This window comes from Leptinotarsa decemlineata, unplaced genomic scaffold (assembly GCF_025532065.1).
Source record: "Leptinotarsa decemlineata unplaced genomic scaffold, Ldec_3_MD MMD2_tig00001064_RagTag_RagTag, whole genome shotgun sequence".
Classification (NCBI taxonomy): Eukaryota; Metazoa; Arthropoda; class Insecta; order Coleoptera; family Chrysomelidae; genus Leptinotarsa; species Leptinotarsa decemlineata.
The window spans coordinates 4,080,699-4,097,685 of NW_027412558.1; the positions used below are offsets into that span (position 1 = coordinate 4,080,699).

General features: G+C 33.3%; 1 protein-coding gene across 1 annotated transcript; it reads left to right on the forward strand.

Annotated features, from left to right (window-relative positions):
• Nucleotides 1-1,382: 1,382 nt before the first annotated feature.
• On the forward strand, nt 1,383-16,320 carry LOC111517169 (RRP12-like protein). The gene is made up of 16 exons (XM_074175552.1): nt 1,383-1,593; nt 1,646-1,953; nt 2,127-2,444; nt 2,499-2,744; nt 3,804-4,033; nt 5,010-5,286; nt 6,455-6,619; nt 8,264-8,518; nt 8,579-8,815; nt 9,110-9,755; nt 12,406-12,563; nt 12,625-12,881; nt 13,335-13,492; nt 14,996-15,305; nt 15,972-16,124; nt 16,185-16,320. The coding sequence occupies exons 1-16, from the start codon at nt 1,461-1,463 to the stop codon at nt 16,282-16,284; spliced, it is 3,951 nt and encodes a 1,316-aa protein (XP_074031653.1). The 5' UTR covers nt 1,383-1,460; the 3' UTR covers nt 16,285-16,320.
• The last annotated feature ends 667 nt before the right edge of the window (nt 16,321-16,987 follow it).

Below are 16,987 nucleotides of genomic sequence, written 5' to 3' on the forward strand. Positions count from 1 at the left end.
CAAAATGCTGCGTTCGAGTTGACGCCCGAAACCCCCCGAAACGCTTGCAGCGAGCCCAATTACACAATGTGATTTACATTCATTTATCATTTTTGAAACACAATTTTATAATTTGAATTTTTTTTTTCGAGAACGGCAATGATAGAAGATGAACAACTTGCCACAAATGAGGATATCAACTGAAATATGTTTGTTTGAATCGAATAAGTTTGCAGTTTTGTGTTAACCTTTCAAGTGTTTTTACAGTGTTGAGTGTTGTGATATTAAATTTCAAATAATACTGTATATAAATGCTCCTATACATAATCCATATTTCACTTTTCATGTACTAGCAAATGTTCAATCGATTTTTAGCATAGTTTAAATTCATATCTTATATAGTTTTGTGATGAGGATAGTGTCAAAGGCCTCCTTGAATAAGCATTAAAAATATAAAATAAAATATAAAAATAAAAATTAAAACTGATTTTAATCTGAGTTTTAATCTTCCTCTTTGAAAATGATCACTTGGTGATCGAAACACGTGTCGAGGTGTTAAAAATAACGATTTGGTGTTGGGAAAAAACTCCAGTAATATTCAATTGTTACCTCATGATTTTCTATTAATATCCGTTAATAAATTTTGTGCAGAGTACATAAAAACCTGAATTATTTACGTAAAAAAATGACTCAACTTCATTATTTTTTTCCACCCTGTGAACCAATTTTGCAAACGATTATTTCGCAGTGGTTGCTTTCTTCAATTGTCACTTCATGATTTTCTATCGATTTCCGTTACTAAATTTTGTGCAGCGTAGGTATATGAAAAATTGAATTATATGTAAGAAAGCAGTCAACTCAATTAATTCCATTCACCTTGTAAACCTATTTTTCAAGCGATTATTTCAGATTGGTTGCTTTCTACTATTGTTATTTCATGAGTCTTAGTATATTTTCGTTGCTAAATTTAGTGCAGATTATACATAAACTGAAATATATACTGAAGAAATCAGTTAACATGGTAAACATTATCAGTGATAATCATCTCTCCATCCAATTGTTTATTTATTTTGACGAGTCTACATACATTCAATCTCCAGTTTACAAAGTGATTATCATTTGATATCATTTAGGAGGGTAAAGTTTCACCCTCTGCTGTATCTGTGAAGTTTCTCCAAGTTTATTCATGACATCATGACATAAATGTATCAATTATAATTTTTACTCCGTACGCTACTGAACGTTCTGAAGTATTCGGAAATTTTGGCAGCTAACTTTAGCAGCCAGTTTCACACTGCTCCTTGAATAAAGTGTTTCTGTCTGATGATATAATTTTGGTTAAGGTCATGAAATAAGAAAGAAGAAGATTTCTGTACTTGATTTTTGTCTATCTTCTCAATTGTTTATTCGCAAATTGTCACTTTCTAAAGTGTCGGGCTGTCATTTTTTTGAGAAGCACATGTGAATTTGTCAACATAAGTATGGTTAAAATAAGGAGCAAACTGAAAGGGAGTAAGGGGAAGCGGTGGCCAAAAGGGCAGAGTTCCAGCTCTAACCCCGAAACTCGAAAATATAGGGACATCGCAAAATCACGATTTTTTCAAGAAAATTTAGGTTAGTTTCAACTACCTATTCATTACTTATCATTTACATAAGTCATTTCCAGGGCCTAGTGAATTAACTTCGGAAGCCGTGAGAAAACATGAAATCCAGAATTATGCACCTCAAAAAGAAGAAAGTGTTGAAATGGAAGAAGATACCCAATCTTCTCTTGGTTCTCAGTCTTACAAAACTATGCAGTCATTTGCCTCAGAATGGTCTGGCTGCAGTAACATCTCCTTCAATAGATTTCTAAACGTGTATAATTCAGATTCTGCCTTGCATAAACAGATGCTGGCCATTTTAGCAGCCATAGCCGAAGTCATCAAAGATATGGAGGGATCTGAGTCTTCTACCGAATATTACTGTGCATTGGTAACTATATTATTTACAAGTCCTTCTAGATAATCACACCTAATTGCTAATTGTTATCCCTTCTTTTTATTGTATTGACAATTTCTAGTCAATTTTATATTGCCTTTGTAGGCATGTAGAAATGAAGTATTATTATTAATTGATTTTACCTTATTTAATGATTTAAATTTCAGTTGAAGACTTTGGAACAGGTTTATAATTCAGATGAGAAAAACGAAGACCAAATAACGGCTGTACTATCATTGTTGAACATGGGTATAAAAACGGTACCAACAGGAGTGCTAAAGAAGACTTTTGATGATGTTGTTATAAAAATGTTACACATCATGAAAGAGTTCTCTGAATCAGAAAACAATGTCATCATCAAGTCAGTACTTGGTATTTTGGCCACCTTATTGAAAATACAGGAATTGGCTGTATGGAACAACACTTCTACTAGTCAGGTCTTCAATACTATATTGAACCTGTTTTGTATACATTCAAAGCCAAAGGTATGTATTAACTTTACAGTAAAGTGATTTATGGAACATATTATTTTATTCAAGTGGAGAAAAGCTGCCCAGCACGCTGTAGCTGTCATAGTCAATACCGGTTGTTTTGTGAAAGAAAATAGTTCTAATCCTGCCGCTGACCTAGCTGCTCAGTTTTGCGAACAAACTCTTGATACTTGCATGGGAGGGGATTCAGGAACAGTTCTTGTGTCTTCCGTACAAGCTGGTCAAACAACAATTTTGCACACCCTTGGACTAATGAAAGAAATCATTTGCAAGTTCTCCAAAGCTCACATTAAGGTAAATATTTTGTAAAAGGAACACATCAAAAAGACACTTAGTTAATTCATGAACAGTTTTGCAGAAATCGCTTCTACTTCTAAATCTTTACACAATGCGTAGAAGTTAGTTTCAGACACAAACTTGAAGAAACTAGTTCCATATAAACATTGAGTTACACAAAGAAAAATTACTTCAAACCAAGTAATTTCATATGAACATTGTATACAAAAACACTTTTTTTCTATTCAGTTTGTACTCCAAACTTTCGTTATGGAATTTATTCAGATATTCACAGAATTGCGAAAGGGATAAAATTTCACTTGAGTTGAGATTTGTGATTTACATAACAGTGAAATTATCTAAAGTGCTTAATACACTACTACTTAATTGCAACTGGCAATGAGGCATTGAAAAGGGAATATTCATTCCCTTTCCCATTCATAATGTCACAGTTAATGTATGCTTTGCCCATTTGTTCTCTTTTGTTATCAAATTCATTGTGTAGCAATAGAAAAGAGTTTTTGAGCTATTGCCAATTCAATGGTTACTGGAATATTTGATAATCAACTTTATTTGTCACAAGGGATTGAAGATATCGTATTTGTATTTACAATAATTGAAGAACACCTTATGGTGTACAGCTAAAGCTGTTTTTCAACTCAACCCTGAATTTTGACCTCAATTGAGAGTAAGTAGTTTATATTCTGACTTGAGGTGCGGTCTTGCATACTAAATGGCGGATTTTATTAATATCGTAGCACATTCCAGGAGCGCCATCTAATAGTCGTTTGTAAAAACATAGACAAAACTACTCAAATTCCAAAACATTTTTATAAATCACCGAAACAAAATAACCCTTCATAATAATGATTAACTGTTATTATGAAATACTGTATTTACACTTACTATTATTATAAAATACTGTATTTACAAATACTATTATTATTGTATGCATATAATGTTGAAATATTTTTAGTTTTTTTTAACAAACTTGTCTATTTCAATACTGATATTTCCTTATATCAAAATCAACTGATGAATGCACACTGAATTTTATAATTTGAAACTCATTTTCAGAAATGCTGTGAAGTTATTCTACGTCTGATGACTCTGAACTATCCCATAGTCACGTCTTGCGGTCTACAAGTATTACATGCGCTTTTCTCGGCTCAGTCAGTGGTGGTGCCTGCCAAGTTGAATGCCCAGTTGATATCTGCATTATATGAATATCAGCCATCAATTTCGGACGTTCAACCTACTCTAGCATGGTTGGCTGTCATGCAACAGGCTCATGTCCATTTGGCGGAGTAAGTATTTTATTATTTCAGGTTGTTTAGCTGCAACTCGAATAATAATATTTTTACTGTTGAAAATTGAAAACGTGTTATGCTTTATTCTCTATATTTTTAATTCTCGCTAGTCTTGCTATTCGAATATACATATACTTTTTTTATCAGACCTTGTATGTTATTTATATAGAGTGAAAATAGTAGAGGTCCCAAAGTACACCCTGAGGTACTCCATTATCATTAATAGTTATGAAGTCAATAGAATATATACACATTCTCCATAAATAATAATAATAATGTCATTTACTGCCCAATAGGAAACACCTAATTACAGGACATAATTAAATACATCAGTAGTAGATAAGTAGTAGATAAAATAATAAATAACAAATCATGTTCAATCTTGACATGATAATATGTATATGTATGACCATAAGTTCCCTCACACCCCCATACGACTGGGGTTATCCGTATATACATCCAGTGGGGTCCAATGACTAATGGACGCATATAATATAACAATGATATATAACTTTTTTAGAAAGCAAAAGAAAGAACACTGATAGTAAAACTATTCATGGCCATTAATTGAAAGTGGTTAAGAAGGCTATTGTGGTCAGAACCTCTAGTTGGATAAATTTCAAGAATTTCAAGAATTTTATTTGAACTTTTTCAATTGAGAACTCATGACAGAAATAGTAGGGATCCAAAAATTGAGAAGTATTCAAGATTGTATCTGGATAAGGCGTTGTGAAGTTTTGACAATTTTGTTTGATAAATCCCAACATTTTATTGGCTTCAGAAACTTTTTTGTTCATGTGTTTGGCAAATGCTGTTTTAGAGTCACATAGTACACCTAAATCATTAGTCTCCCCACAATGGGTTATCAAACTACCTTAAATATGCTGTGAGCTCAAAATAAGATGTAGAATATATTTGTATTTAGTTTGCGAATGTTTTTTCCAACCTGGGTAATGAACTTTTTTATTTTCAGTGCTGACGTTTCCATGGGCATGGCAGCTCTGCCTAGATTGTTCAACACTGTAACGCAACTGTGGCTATCTGAGCAAACTCAAGTCATGACTGGTGCTACTCACGCTTTGGAAGTTTTGTTGAAAGACGTTTTAGCTCCTGTTTGCATGTCCAGAGAGTCTGTTGATCAACATAAATCTAAAATTGAGCGTTGCATCAGCTCCATACAATCTGGATTGGGTTACCAGTATAATCTAGTGTGGCATCAAGTTTTACACGTTATAAGCATACTGTTCGAGGTTAGACGTGTTTTTTAAACTTTTAAGCATATTTTTCCTTCTGTTTTTTGATAAAATTCACAAATTCTTAGCTAGTTTGGAGTTTGCTTGGAATTTCAATTATTCTTTTTTATCGTTGCACAAAAATCACAAAAACTTCCTATTAAAAAGAAGCAACAAAATGAAGGTGTTTTCAAAGACAATTTATGGTCCATGAATAATTTATGGCTGTGTTGTGTGTGTAACTTTTTTCATTCACTATTCTACTTGTTTTCTACTTGTAAATATCTTAATATTTGATTGCACTTATTATTTTACTCCGATTTTAGTTGTCTCAGTCAAATTGCTTTATACGTTTTATTCCAATTACAATTTTCTGGTTTTCCATCAGTATTTCTCATATACACAGTGATGTGTATAAGAGGTAGGTCAGAAAGTACTTGATCGCAAGAATATCCCAAATTTGTAACAATGACAAAAACTTCATTGAGCATTTACAAGAGTTACAGGAAAATATTGTACATTGTTTTCCAATATATAGTATCGGAATACTTACATAACATTCCGTTTTTATTCTAGAAGAAATATTGTTTGTACATAAAAATGAAAAAGTGGCTCCAGGATTCACAATCATGACACAAAACACAAAGACATCATTAGGCTACCGAAGATGCATTATCTAAATACAGTCAAACAAATGGACTTTTTTCTTATAAAAATTTTATAACACTTTGCCTAGTGAGTGGAAAGACCTTCCTCTCATTTGCCTTCTACTGGTGATTTTTGTTAAGTGTTCGGAAGTTGACCGACCTTACTCAATCTGCTACCTACTATATAATAGGTATAGTGATGTTTGTTAATGTCTTACTGTGAGTAATGAGTGTTATAGTGTAATTTTTTTTTCTATTCAGTGTATGTATACTTTTCATATTTTCTGTGGGAAGTACCTAAACAGAAATTGTAATTCAGGGTTGATGCAATTAATTCATTCAATCATTCTTAATAACAAAGGTTTTACCTCCCTAGATGACAAGTTCATATTTGAACCTTGTAAAAGAAATTTTGATAATGAAATATTAATTATTGTTTTCTTATACGTGAAACTGATTTTGTCCAAGTAATATAACGTTGCTATGCAGATGTATAAGATGAGTTTACTAGTAAGTTTATTCAAAATGTTGACTTGAAGGTTGCAGGTACGCATTGTAGCGATATGCTGTTGGATTTGCTGAAGTCGTTAGCGGAACTAAGAGACTCGTATAAATTCAGTTATAATAATGAACTGGAACATGGAGTGGGAGCAGCTATAAGGTCGATGGGTCCTGAGGTTGTATTGGAAGTAATTTCACTAAAGGTAAGAGGTTTATGTGAGTAATGTTTAGAAAATTTATTTCTACAAAACATATTCATTCACAAATTTTCTCAAAATATGCAACAATTTACTATTCATCGATTTACGAAAGTTACCCCCTGAGAGGGAGAAGTTCATTCTTAATTTTTTACTTATATCAACACAGGGTTCTTGGAGATTCTGTACTGAAAATAAGAATATACTTTCACCCATTCTTCTCCTTTTATCTCTCTTCAACTGAACTTTTTTCCTCCAGTTGTCTCAATCGCTTTTTTTCTTTCATTTTATCTTCCGCCACATTCTTAATTTTTTACTTATATCAACATAGGGTTCTTGGAGATTCTATACTGAAAATAAGAATATACTTTCACCCATTCTTCTCCTTTTATCTCTCTTCAACTGAACTTTTTTCCTCCAGTTGTCTCAATCACTTTTCTTTCATTTTATCTTCCGCCAGTTTTCCTCATCTATTTATTTTTCTCTCATCTATTCGTTTCCTCACCCCATTAATATTTGCCTGTTTTCTCTCTGCCTCTAACTTTCATCTCCTCAATTTCTTATTTTTCTCTTCCTCCGTCTCTTCTCTAGACCTTTTCTCTGGTTTTCTCTTTCCTACATTTTCTCCTCCCTTTGTCTTCTCCTTTGTCTCACCTTGCATATTATTTTGTCTCTACTTTTTGCTTTTTTTGATCTTATTTTCTTTGCGTCATTTCTCTCATTCTCTCTGTACTTATTCTCTATTCATCTCTTGCTTTTTCTCTCTCCCTCACACCCGTTTATTTTTTCTTTCCCGTTCCTCACAGTTCCTCTATTCCTATTTGTCCAACAATCTCTTTGTGTTCATCTGTTCTACTTTCGCTCTCTATATCTTTGTGAATTTTCTTTCTTTGCTCTGTTTCATTCCACTCTCCCGCCCCTGTTTTCTTCTCTTGTCTCAACTTTCACTTTTGTGAAGTTTTGAAAATGAATTTAATTTCAAATTTCATATAATTTGAACAAATTTTAAGTTTGAACATCTCAAAGAAAACAATTTCAGCAATACAAACTGTGACTTTGTTACTACTGTCGAATTAACGTCTATTTTATTTCACAGTGTTATATTAATATTCATACAATTTCAACATAAACATACCTCTTGCTCTTTATCTTTTTTCTCTTGTTTACTCTCCCCTCCTTTACTTGTCCATTCTCTTTTATTCTTCCCTTTTGTTTTTGAGCTTTCTTTCTCTTCTTATTTTTTTTTGCTTATTCTCATCACTTGTATCCCTTCCTTTCCTTACTTCCTCTCTCGCATCCAGCCTCAGTAGGTCATATAAATAACTAGTACTATGTTGCTGTATTGCTGCTGTTCCAATATTTTGACAGAATCAGAATCAACGAACTTTGGCGTGTGCAGCGTTATAGAACAGTGCTTTTAAAAAATTGTTCTACAGCGGCATCTAGTGGCGAGTTACAGAAAAATTGATAGCCTAAAAGCCTTCTCTAGGAAAAATTACTTATATATGTCAAGTTTCATCACGATCGGTTGAGCGATGTAGAAGTTTATCACTTACCAACCAACCAACAAACATCCATTCATATATATATATATATATATATATATATATATATATATATATATATATATATATGATTATCATCTTTCAGAAACCCAATGGTGACTTGAACATAGACAGGTCCTGGTTGCTTCCCGTTCTCAAGGAAAACGTAAAAAATTCTACCTTGGACTATTTCGTCAAGGGTATCATACCCCTGGCTGTATTTTGCCGCAGGAGAGCTACCCAGCAGGCCAAAGAAAACGATGGAATTGGAGCTCACAGCTCGGAACTGTTGTACCTTCAGCTTTGGAATTTGTTGCCTTGTTTTTGTAACCACCCCAAAGATATCAAAGCTAACTTCAAGGTAATGAGACGCAATTAGTTGTGAACTTGTTGAATTGTTTTTGATGTGATTTATTTTCAGTCCGTTGCCAAAGTGATGGGTACGGCGATATCTGATGAAAAAGATCTCCGATTGGCGGTGATGGCATCTCTGAGAAAACTCATTGCCAGCGCCAAAGATTCTGATAACTCGGAAGACCTGGAAGAGTTGAGAAGATTTGATAAAAATTATCTTCCCATTTTATTCAATGTTTACACTACCAAGCCCATCGGCACCGACGAAGAGGGACAAAGACTTGCAGCTCTAGATACTATTAAGGTTAGTTTTGTTATCAAACTAAAAAATCTAGTTCCTGAAGAAATAAAGGGGGTCATAAACTTCAACAGTCAAAAGTTATTCGTAACACAAAGTTGATTTGTTGAGCACGGTGAATATATGAGGTCTGTTTAAAAAAAAAATGAATTTTTATTTTTCTTCATCGTATCTATCATCAATTTCAATTTTTTCCCCTTCAAAGTAGTCCCCCTCAGATATAATTCACTTGTGCCACCGGTTTTTTCAATTCTCTAAGCAGTTCTGATATGCAATTATCTTGTGTTTCTCTATTTTCAGCTATACTTGTCTATCGCCAGGCCCGAACTAAACCAACAGCTTTTCAATCATGCGATTGAGAGGCTCAACAGTTCCTCAGACGAACCTGAGGATCATTTCATCAAAGAGAGCATTTTGGATCTAATCAAAGCCTTAGTTCCGTATCAGAGCTGCGAAAATGTCACCTTACTTTACGAACAGTGCGTGAACTCTCTTCCTAACATAGTGAACCGAAAGGAACAAAAGAAAGCCTATCGATTGCTGGAAGAGATTTGCGGCAGCAAATCCGAAGGTTGCCGCGAGTTTATCAAGAATAACAGGATCAAAGTTCAGCGGTTACTGATGGAAACCTTGCAGAGCGCCGCAGTCTCGAGCAAGGGCGCCAGGCTTCGGTGTCTCAACTATTTGATACAAGCGCAGCCTCAGTTGAACCACAACAGCGGACTCATAAAATCTGTGATACCGGAAGTTGTGCTGTGCTGTAAGGATGTCAACGAAAGGTGTCGGGCTACTGCTTACGAGCTCCTGAATAACATAGGAAATGTTTTTATGGAGCATGATAAGATGCAGGAATTCGTTACGCTGCTAGTTGCTGGTTTAGCGGGCAGTGCACAGCTTATGAGTTGTACCGTACTGGCATTGGCTTCCGTTCTGCACAATTTCTCAGGTGAGTTCATAGTGTGTTACAATATAAATGGGGTTCTGAAAAATACAGTTTTGAGTACAAGTTATAATAATTTATTTAGTGGAAACTTACTAATACGTTATACTGTGAAATAAGTATTGAAGTTTTGTAAACCTATTATGGTGACAATCACTCTGAAAGAGCTGAAAGACAGGTCTCTCAAGTTTTCAGGAATTATTTTGGATTCGAAGCTCAGTTGGAAAGACCGCATCAAAGATCTTTCTTCCAAACTATCCAGTGTTCTTTCCCTGCTTCGTAGAATCATCATACTAAATTTGTTTCATTCTATACTTCTAGAGCAGCTTACATATGGCTATTTTATCTTATGGAAATTCAACTGATTGGGAGAGGATACTTATCTTGTAAAAAACAGCCCTTATGATATTGGGGAAAATAAAGGGGACTGACAGCTGTAGACTGCTATTCAAAAAATTTATATTCTGACTATTCCAGCTTTATACATATTCCAATGTCTTGTCTACATCAAAACACAACACATTATTACAGTAAAAAGCAATCACGAATATACAACCGACAACCTCCTTATGCCACAGCATTGCCTGGCAAACACCCATATGAAAAATCTGCATATAAATAAATCTAAGAAGGATATAAAAGGGCTGCTGGTTGATCTGTGTCCCTACAACATTGATGAGTTTCTCAATCATAAATTTCAATATTAAATCATATACTATATTTTATTTTTAAGTCTTTTTTGACAATTCAAAAGCCCTTATGAAATGTTATGCAAATAAATTGATTGATTTATTTATTTAGTGTAATTAACTAAATTCACAAGAAACAAGAGAGTAATATCAAAAGTAAAATGCGGAACAAAGATCTTATTGTTGTTAATTATAACCTGTTTCATTTTTCACTTATTCTTTCCAAATTTATTAACAAAGTCGGTCATTCAAGATTCATTAAATATTTTAATAAATCACAATTTTTTTCAGTGGTCAGTGTAGATTTGAGCTCAAAATTCTAGAATTATTTTGTTGTACCTGTAAGATAAAGAAATATAAGATTTAATTAATTATAAAACTGGCGATTTATCTGAAATTTTTAAGATAATAATGATCATTTTGTTGTGGTTGAAAAAAAATTATCTGCCGCTATTACAAATATTTGAAGGCAAACTGAAGATAATTTATCTATGTTTTTCGAGAGGAAGCTTCTGCATATGATGATATTATAAATATCAACTGAAATTTCACACACTTTTTCTTTTGACATTGATATAATACCTAACAATATGAAAATTATCGAAGTTACTCCTAATGAAAATGGTCATTTTTCCAAAATTTTAGATTTATTGAAGCTCAGTTGATTATTTGGAAAACAATTTCTTCATTAATGAGGAGCCAATATGGAGGGTTAGAATATGATATATTTAAAAAAAAACAAGCACGTACAGGTATATTCCTGACAGTTCACATCACTGTGGACAGCACAAACGTGCTGGGTTGAATTTTTTAGTGCATCGTCTTTTGACTTTCCCTCTAACATATGACAGGTTCACAAAAGAAAAACGTACAATACAGAAAATAGCAGCCACTAATGGTTTCTCGAGGTCTCTCTACAGAGCCTTTTGAGAAGTCCAAAAGACAAAGTCGAGAATTCGGAAAAGTCTGAAATTTACGAAATTAAATGTAAGGACTGAGATGTAAATTATTATGGACAGACAAAAAGATCTATTAAAGTAAGATATAAGGAACACCTAGCACCTAGACCTAAAAAATCAGCAGTCGCCCATCATATTTTGCAACAAAACCATTCCTTAGAATTCAGTTCATTAAGATTAGTTAGACAAGTTAACAACAACAGGCAACTATAAGCCTACGAGAGTGTAGAAATAAGTAAACATAATAATATTATGAATATCGATGACGGACCAATACCGTATAGCATACTATCTAGCTTGTTAAAATAATATTGTTAGATTTACTGACTATTACATAAGGACACATTGTAAAAAATGAATTTAGATAGGCAATATTGTGAAATTATTTTTTTATATAGCTCAAAATTGTTTTATATATAGCTATAACATTTAAACATTACATAAGGACAAATTGTAAAATAACAAATAAGGCAAATTGTAAAATTAATTTAGGTGTGGTATACATACCTATATGGTATACTTGTTTTTAAAAAATCTGTTTTTCCGTTTTCCTGTATAGCATAAACTGGGTTAGCTTCGCAAAGTTTCCAGTTCAATCTTCCTCTTGAAGATGATCACTTGGTGATCGAAACACGTGTCGCGGTGTTAAAAATAACGATTTGGTGTTGGGGAAAACCTCCAGTAATATTTAAATTCAATACTAATGAAAACTGCTGTCTCTTGTCTTTGGATTTGTTCAAAGCATTTATACATGATATATTAGTTTCAAAACTAAACATTTATAGAAAATATCTTCTTGAATAAGTGTTTGCATATAAAAACAAGAGTTTTAAAAAAATAGTTTTTGAGTACCTCAAGGATCCATTTTTGGTCCCTCCCTTTTTTGAATGTTTATTAATAAATTTCATTTTGAAGGCATCAGTTTATTTGACGCATTTTAATGTCTGGAACAGGACATTTTCGTACTGTTATAGTATCAACAAAAAATTTGAATATTTAAATTTTTAGGTGCGCTGGGAATGGACAATATCAGATTCATCATGGAAAACATCTGCACCCTAGCTGCCTCTGCCACCAGGGAGGTGGTAGCATCCTGCCTCAGTTTCGTAAAAGTATACATGACAACTCTTCCCAGTCCCATGGTTGCCAGTTCTCTGGAACTAATCGTAAGATTTCATACAAAAGTAAAATAACTTCGTTCCAAACTAATCCATTATTTTTCCTCAGATGAAGACTTTAACGGGCATGACTGACGACTGCAAACGCCATTTCAGGCTCAAAACTAGGGATATACTGGATAGATTGGTCAGGAAATACGGTTGCGACTCTTTGACGCCATTCGTACCGCACACTGACGTAGTCATGTATAAAAGACTGAAGAACTTGAGGAAACTGAACGCTCGCAAAAAGAGGATGAGGGATGCTGAAAAGGGAGAGGAGTCTAGTGAGGAAGAAGACTTTGCTGTAAAAGCGAAACCTAAGAGGTTTGTTCTTTTTATGATTAAAAAGTAGATTCTTGTAACTTGAAATGAGCGTTCCTTTTTTCAAGGATAAACTCAACTTTTGCAATTAGAATTACATCGATACTAGAGCCGAGAATCTGATGAATTCCTGTTAGCTGTCAAATGACAAAAAGTAATGGCATCCATTTAGGTTATCTAAATCAAAAAAAAGTTTAAATTTTGAACTTCTAGAAGTATTTCATCAGGGTTTGTTATTTTTCTACATAGCTAGTGATATGATTTGAAATATGGAGTATTTGTTAACTTTATTAGCAACATATGGCAACGTACTTTATTACTTTTTCAAATGAAAGAAAAGTCGTGGGCACGATTCGTCCTCACGAAAATATCAGTGACAGCTTTAACTATATACTGGTGATATTTGTGTGATGAAAAAAGGAACAAGCTTTTAGTACCTTTTTTTATTAATTTTAGCGTGGAAGAAATCTTGGCAGATTCGGATTCCGACTTTGAGGATATGGAAACAGACCAGCCTAAGGTCAAAGGCAAGAAGAAAGTGGACACATGGATCGAGGAAGATTCTGATAGTATCGTTGATTTCACTGACCCTGCTGTTAGAAGTAAAATAACAGGTATGTTTTTTACACGCCTTCAGTAATTTTACAGATTTATTACCTAGTACAACAAACTGAAGCAGTTTTATTTCACTTAAACTTCACACAACACTTCATAATGAACTTGCAATATTTTACTACTTGTGAATCGGGTAATAAAAATAATGTTTGTTGAAGCACTGATCTCTGAACATCTACAATTTTGGAACATTTCAAGTTTTTTTGAGCACCCGTGTTAGGAATCACACGTTAAAAGATAAGATCTCGTTAATCCTTAGCTCACACAAGTTTCGACTTCTGAGGGTTGTTATATGTAGCCCGCGAAATTTGAAAATGGGGAATGCTCCTCCTGACGAAAATCAAGTAGTTTTCATAAAAGAGCTCTTAAACAGTGCATTTTAAACTTATCATTTCAACCTTTTTCTTTAAAAAATTATTTAAATACTTGAAAAAGAGGAATGAAATAGTGCATTCAACATTTAAAGGGATTCGTTTCTATTTCACCATTTGGCAACATCGGTTATAGCTAATAAAGGACAATGAATCTGTTACCTGTATGAGACAAAGATGACATATTTCAGAGGCGTGCTGTTCTGTTTACTTAAGTTCCGAGTTCCGAGACATTCTGTGACATATGACATTTTGTGCACCTAAGCTATCTTCCTCTATATAAATAAATAACAAAACAACTGTTGTTTATGTAGCTTGTGGAGGTGGTATTGAACTATAATTTATATTTTGCCTTAATTGTTGATTTATAAAAATAATTTTCCTTTTTTAAAGTAGAATATCTAGGTACATATAAATTATTTCAACTTGATATAGGCGCTGTTGCCAATATGTGAATTAGAAACAAATCCCTTTGAAAATTAAAATCCAACATTTGAAACATCAATTTGAATACTTTTCGTAGTGAATTTGAAAAACTCATGAATTAAACTCAACTTTATTTTGTTCAAACTTGCATTTGCTGTAATAACCCAAGTTGAGGAACATTCCCAATTCACCATTTTTACCATTTTTCTTATGTTTACTCAATTAGAGTTTGTCTATGACTCATTCAACAACAAACAAAATTCCATAGGGCTTTTTTAAGATCTTAGTCATGCATTCAATACACTGGAACACAATCTCTAACTTCTCAAACTAGAGGGAATAGAAATTCGTGGACAGTCACACAAATTGATTGTCTTACCTAACGGTACACTAGAAATAATAACTGATTGAGGTAAATCCGATCTGTAAACAAAAAAGGGGGTACCACAGGGTTCGATACTGGGACCTATATAAGAACAGGCTTTCAAGGCCAGAATTACGATTAAAGAGAACAAAATCCGAGCTGAGATACCAAACGTTATCAACATTATCAGAAAATGGAAGTGAAAAGAAATTTTCCATTTAATTTTTCATGATTTATTGATAATTTGTGTTATGTAAAAGTAAAATTTGACCAAGATCAATTTGTCCCACTGATTTCACATCAGGTTCAAGTTTTTTCTGAAATGTATCCTTCCATTTCAGCCACCAAACCAGGACAAGTGCCGCAGCCTGCTGTGGAAACCAAGAAAAAAGAAAAGGACAGAGGTTTCAAAACTGCACCTGACGGTAGGATCATAATCAAAGATGATTCATCATCCGATAGTGAAACTGAAAGCAAAAAGAAAAATAAACTCAACTTTGGTTCGGATAGTGATTCTGATGACGACACACAGAGCAAGGCCGAAACTCTGCTGTTAACCAACCGTAAAAGGAAGAGAGGTTCAGCCAGCGTCAAGAGCGAAGCTAGTTCAGTTAATAGCAAATATGCGACTGGAGGTGTTGGTATTCATAGGTGAGTGGGTGTTTTTTTTCCTAATATTTGACTAAGAAGTGTAAGGTTATGTTGAAATAAATATAGGTCTCACTCGATTTTTTTCCAGAAGTAGAAAAGTAAAGCTGGGGTCAATTCAATATCAGGGGTGTTACGGATTTGGGCATCTGCATCCAGAAGTTTTTAGAGATGCAGATTTGAATCTGACTGCCGCAAATAAGTAATGATATGTAAAGAAAGGGGCAAGATAAGAGTGACGCGTGCTGATACGCTTCTTTCTCTAATTTACCAATAGAAAGAGTACTTCAGTAACAAAATCTTGCATACAAATCAAAGTCAACCCGAGATTCATTTATGTATATGTACTTCAAAATGAAATGTCTTCAAAATATCCTTTGCTTCTGCATTAGCAGATGTCAAACTTTTTGTATCCGTAACAACCCTGTTCAATATATCGACCAAAATTATCGGAATAATGAAATCATTTAATGGTTTGTAGGGTAAGAAATTTGATATTTGGTAAAAAATATATATTTTTGAAGTCGTCATCGAAAACTGAGCAAATTTTTGTTTGCATTTGATAAAATGTCAGGGTTTTATTTATATTCAGTTTCGAACCATGATTAAGGACATATTCACAGATGGTTTTAACTTTTTTCGCATCCTAAAACGTCATTTCATTTCCAGGAAAGTTGGTGCTTCAACTTCTTCAGTTCACAGCAGCTACAGTACTCCAGGATCTGAATACCGGCCAAAAAAAGCCAAAGGTGATGTCAAAAAGAAGGGCAAAGTCGATCCCTATGCATACTTACCCTTGAAAAGAACAGCTCTCAATAAGAGGTAATTTTTCTTGGTATTCGTGATTCATTTGCATTAACCAATTTTATTTACTTTTTTTAGAAAAAAACTCAAGGCTGCTGGTCACTTTAAGAATATTATGAATGCGGCTAAATTAGGAGCTTTGAAAGGTGCTAAAGCTAAGAAAAACATGAAAAAGTGATTAATTAGTTATGATTAATAAAGTGTATGCAGTGTTGTTGATTGTAATTTATTTCGAAAATTGTACTTTTTCATTTTCATCAGTAGGAAGAAAACTAGACAGTTTGTTCAGAACATTTAGCAAAAAAAAAACAGAAATTAAACAATAAGAATATCTACATAGGAAGAATTTTTTATTGAAATGACTTCATGGATGTATCTATGTGTTCAAAAATAAACGATTTTGATAGGCAGAACATGTATTGCCATATATAAAACGATTCCCAAGTACGTGGGCTTAATTAACAATTTGAATGAAATAATGCCCTTTCTCATTGACTATTATCTATGATTTTCAAACCAATGTGAAGATTTTAGATTTACCATAGTTCAAATAAAGTAATTGCAAAAAGCATCTCGATAATTTGTTGAAAAAAGATGATCTTTTTGAAGATCATAGATAATAGTCATTAGGAAAAGAAGACATCTGTTTCAAAAATTTAATTAAGTCAGTATATATTGGAAAATCGTTTTATGAATCTGTCTTACATGGTTTTGACATACAAGTATAAAATTCAAGAGAACTCCTTAAGAGTGTACTTCTTGTGTGTTTCAACACAAATGAAACGTCTTGGTAAACTTATGTCAATGATACTAAAAATTATATTATCAGAAATGGGTTTAAGTGCGCTTCTTTAAAAGTATCAAACCACATTTAGTTTTTG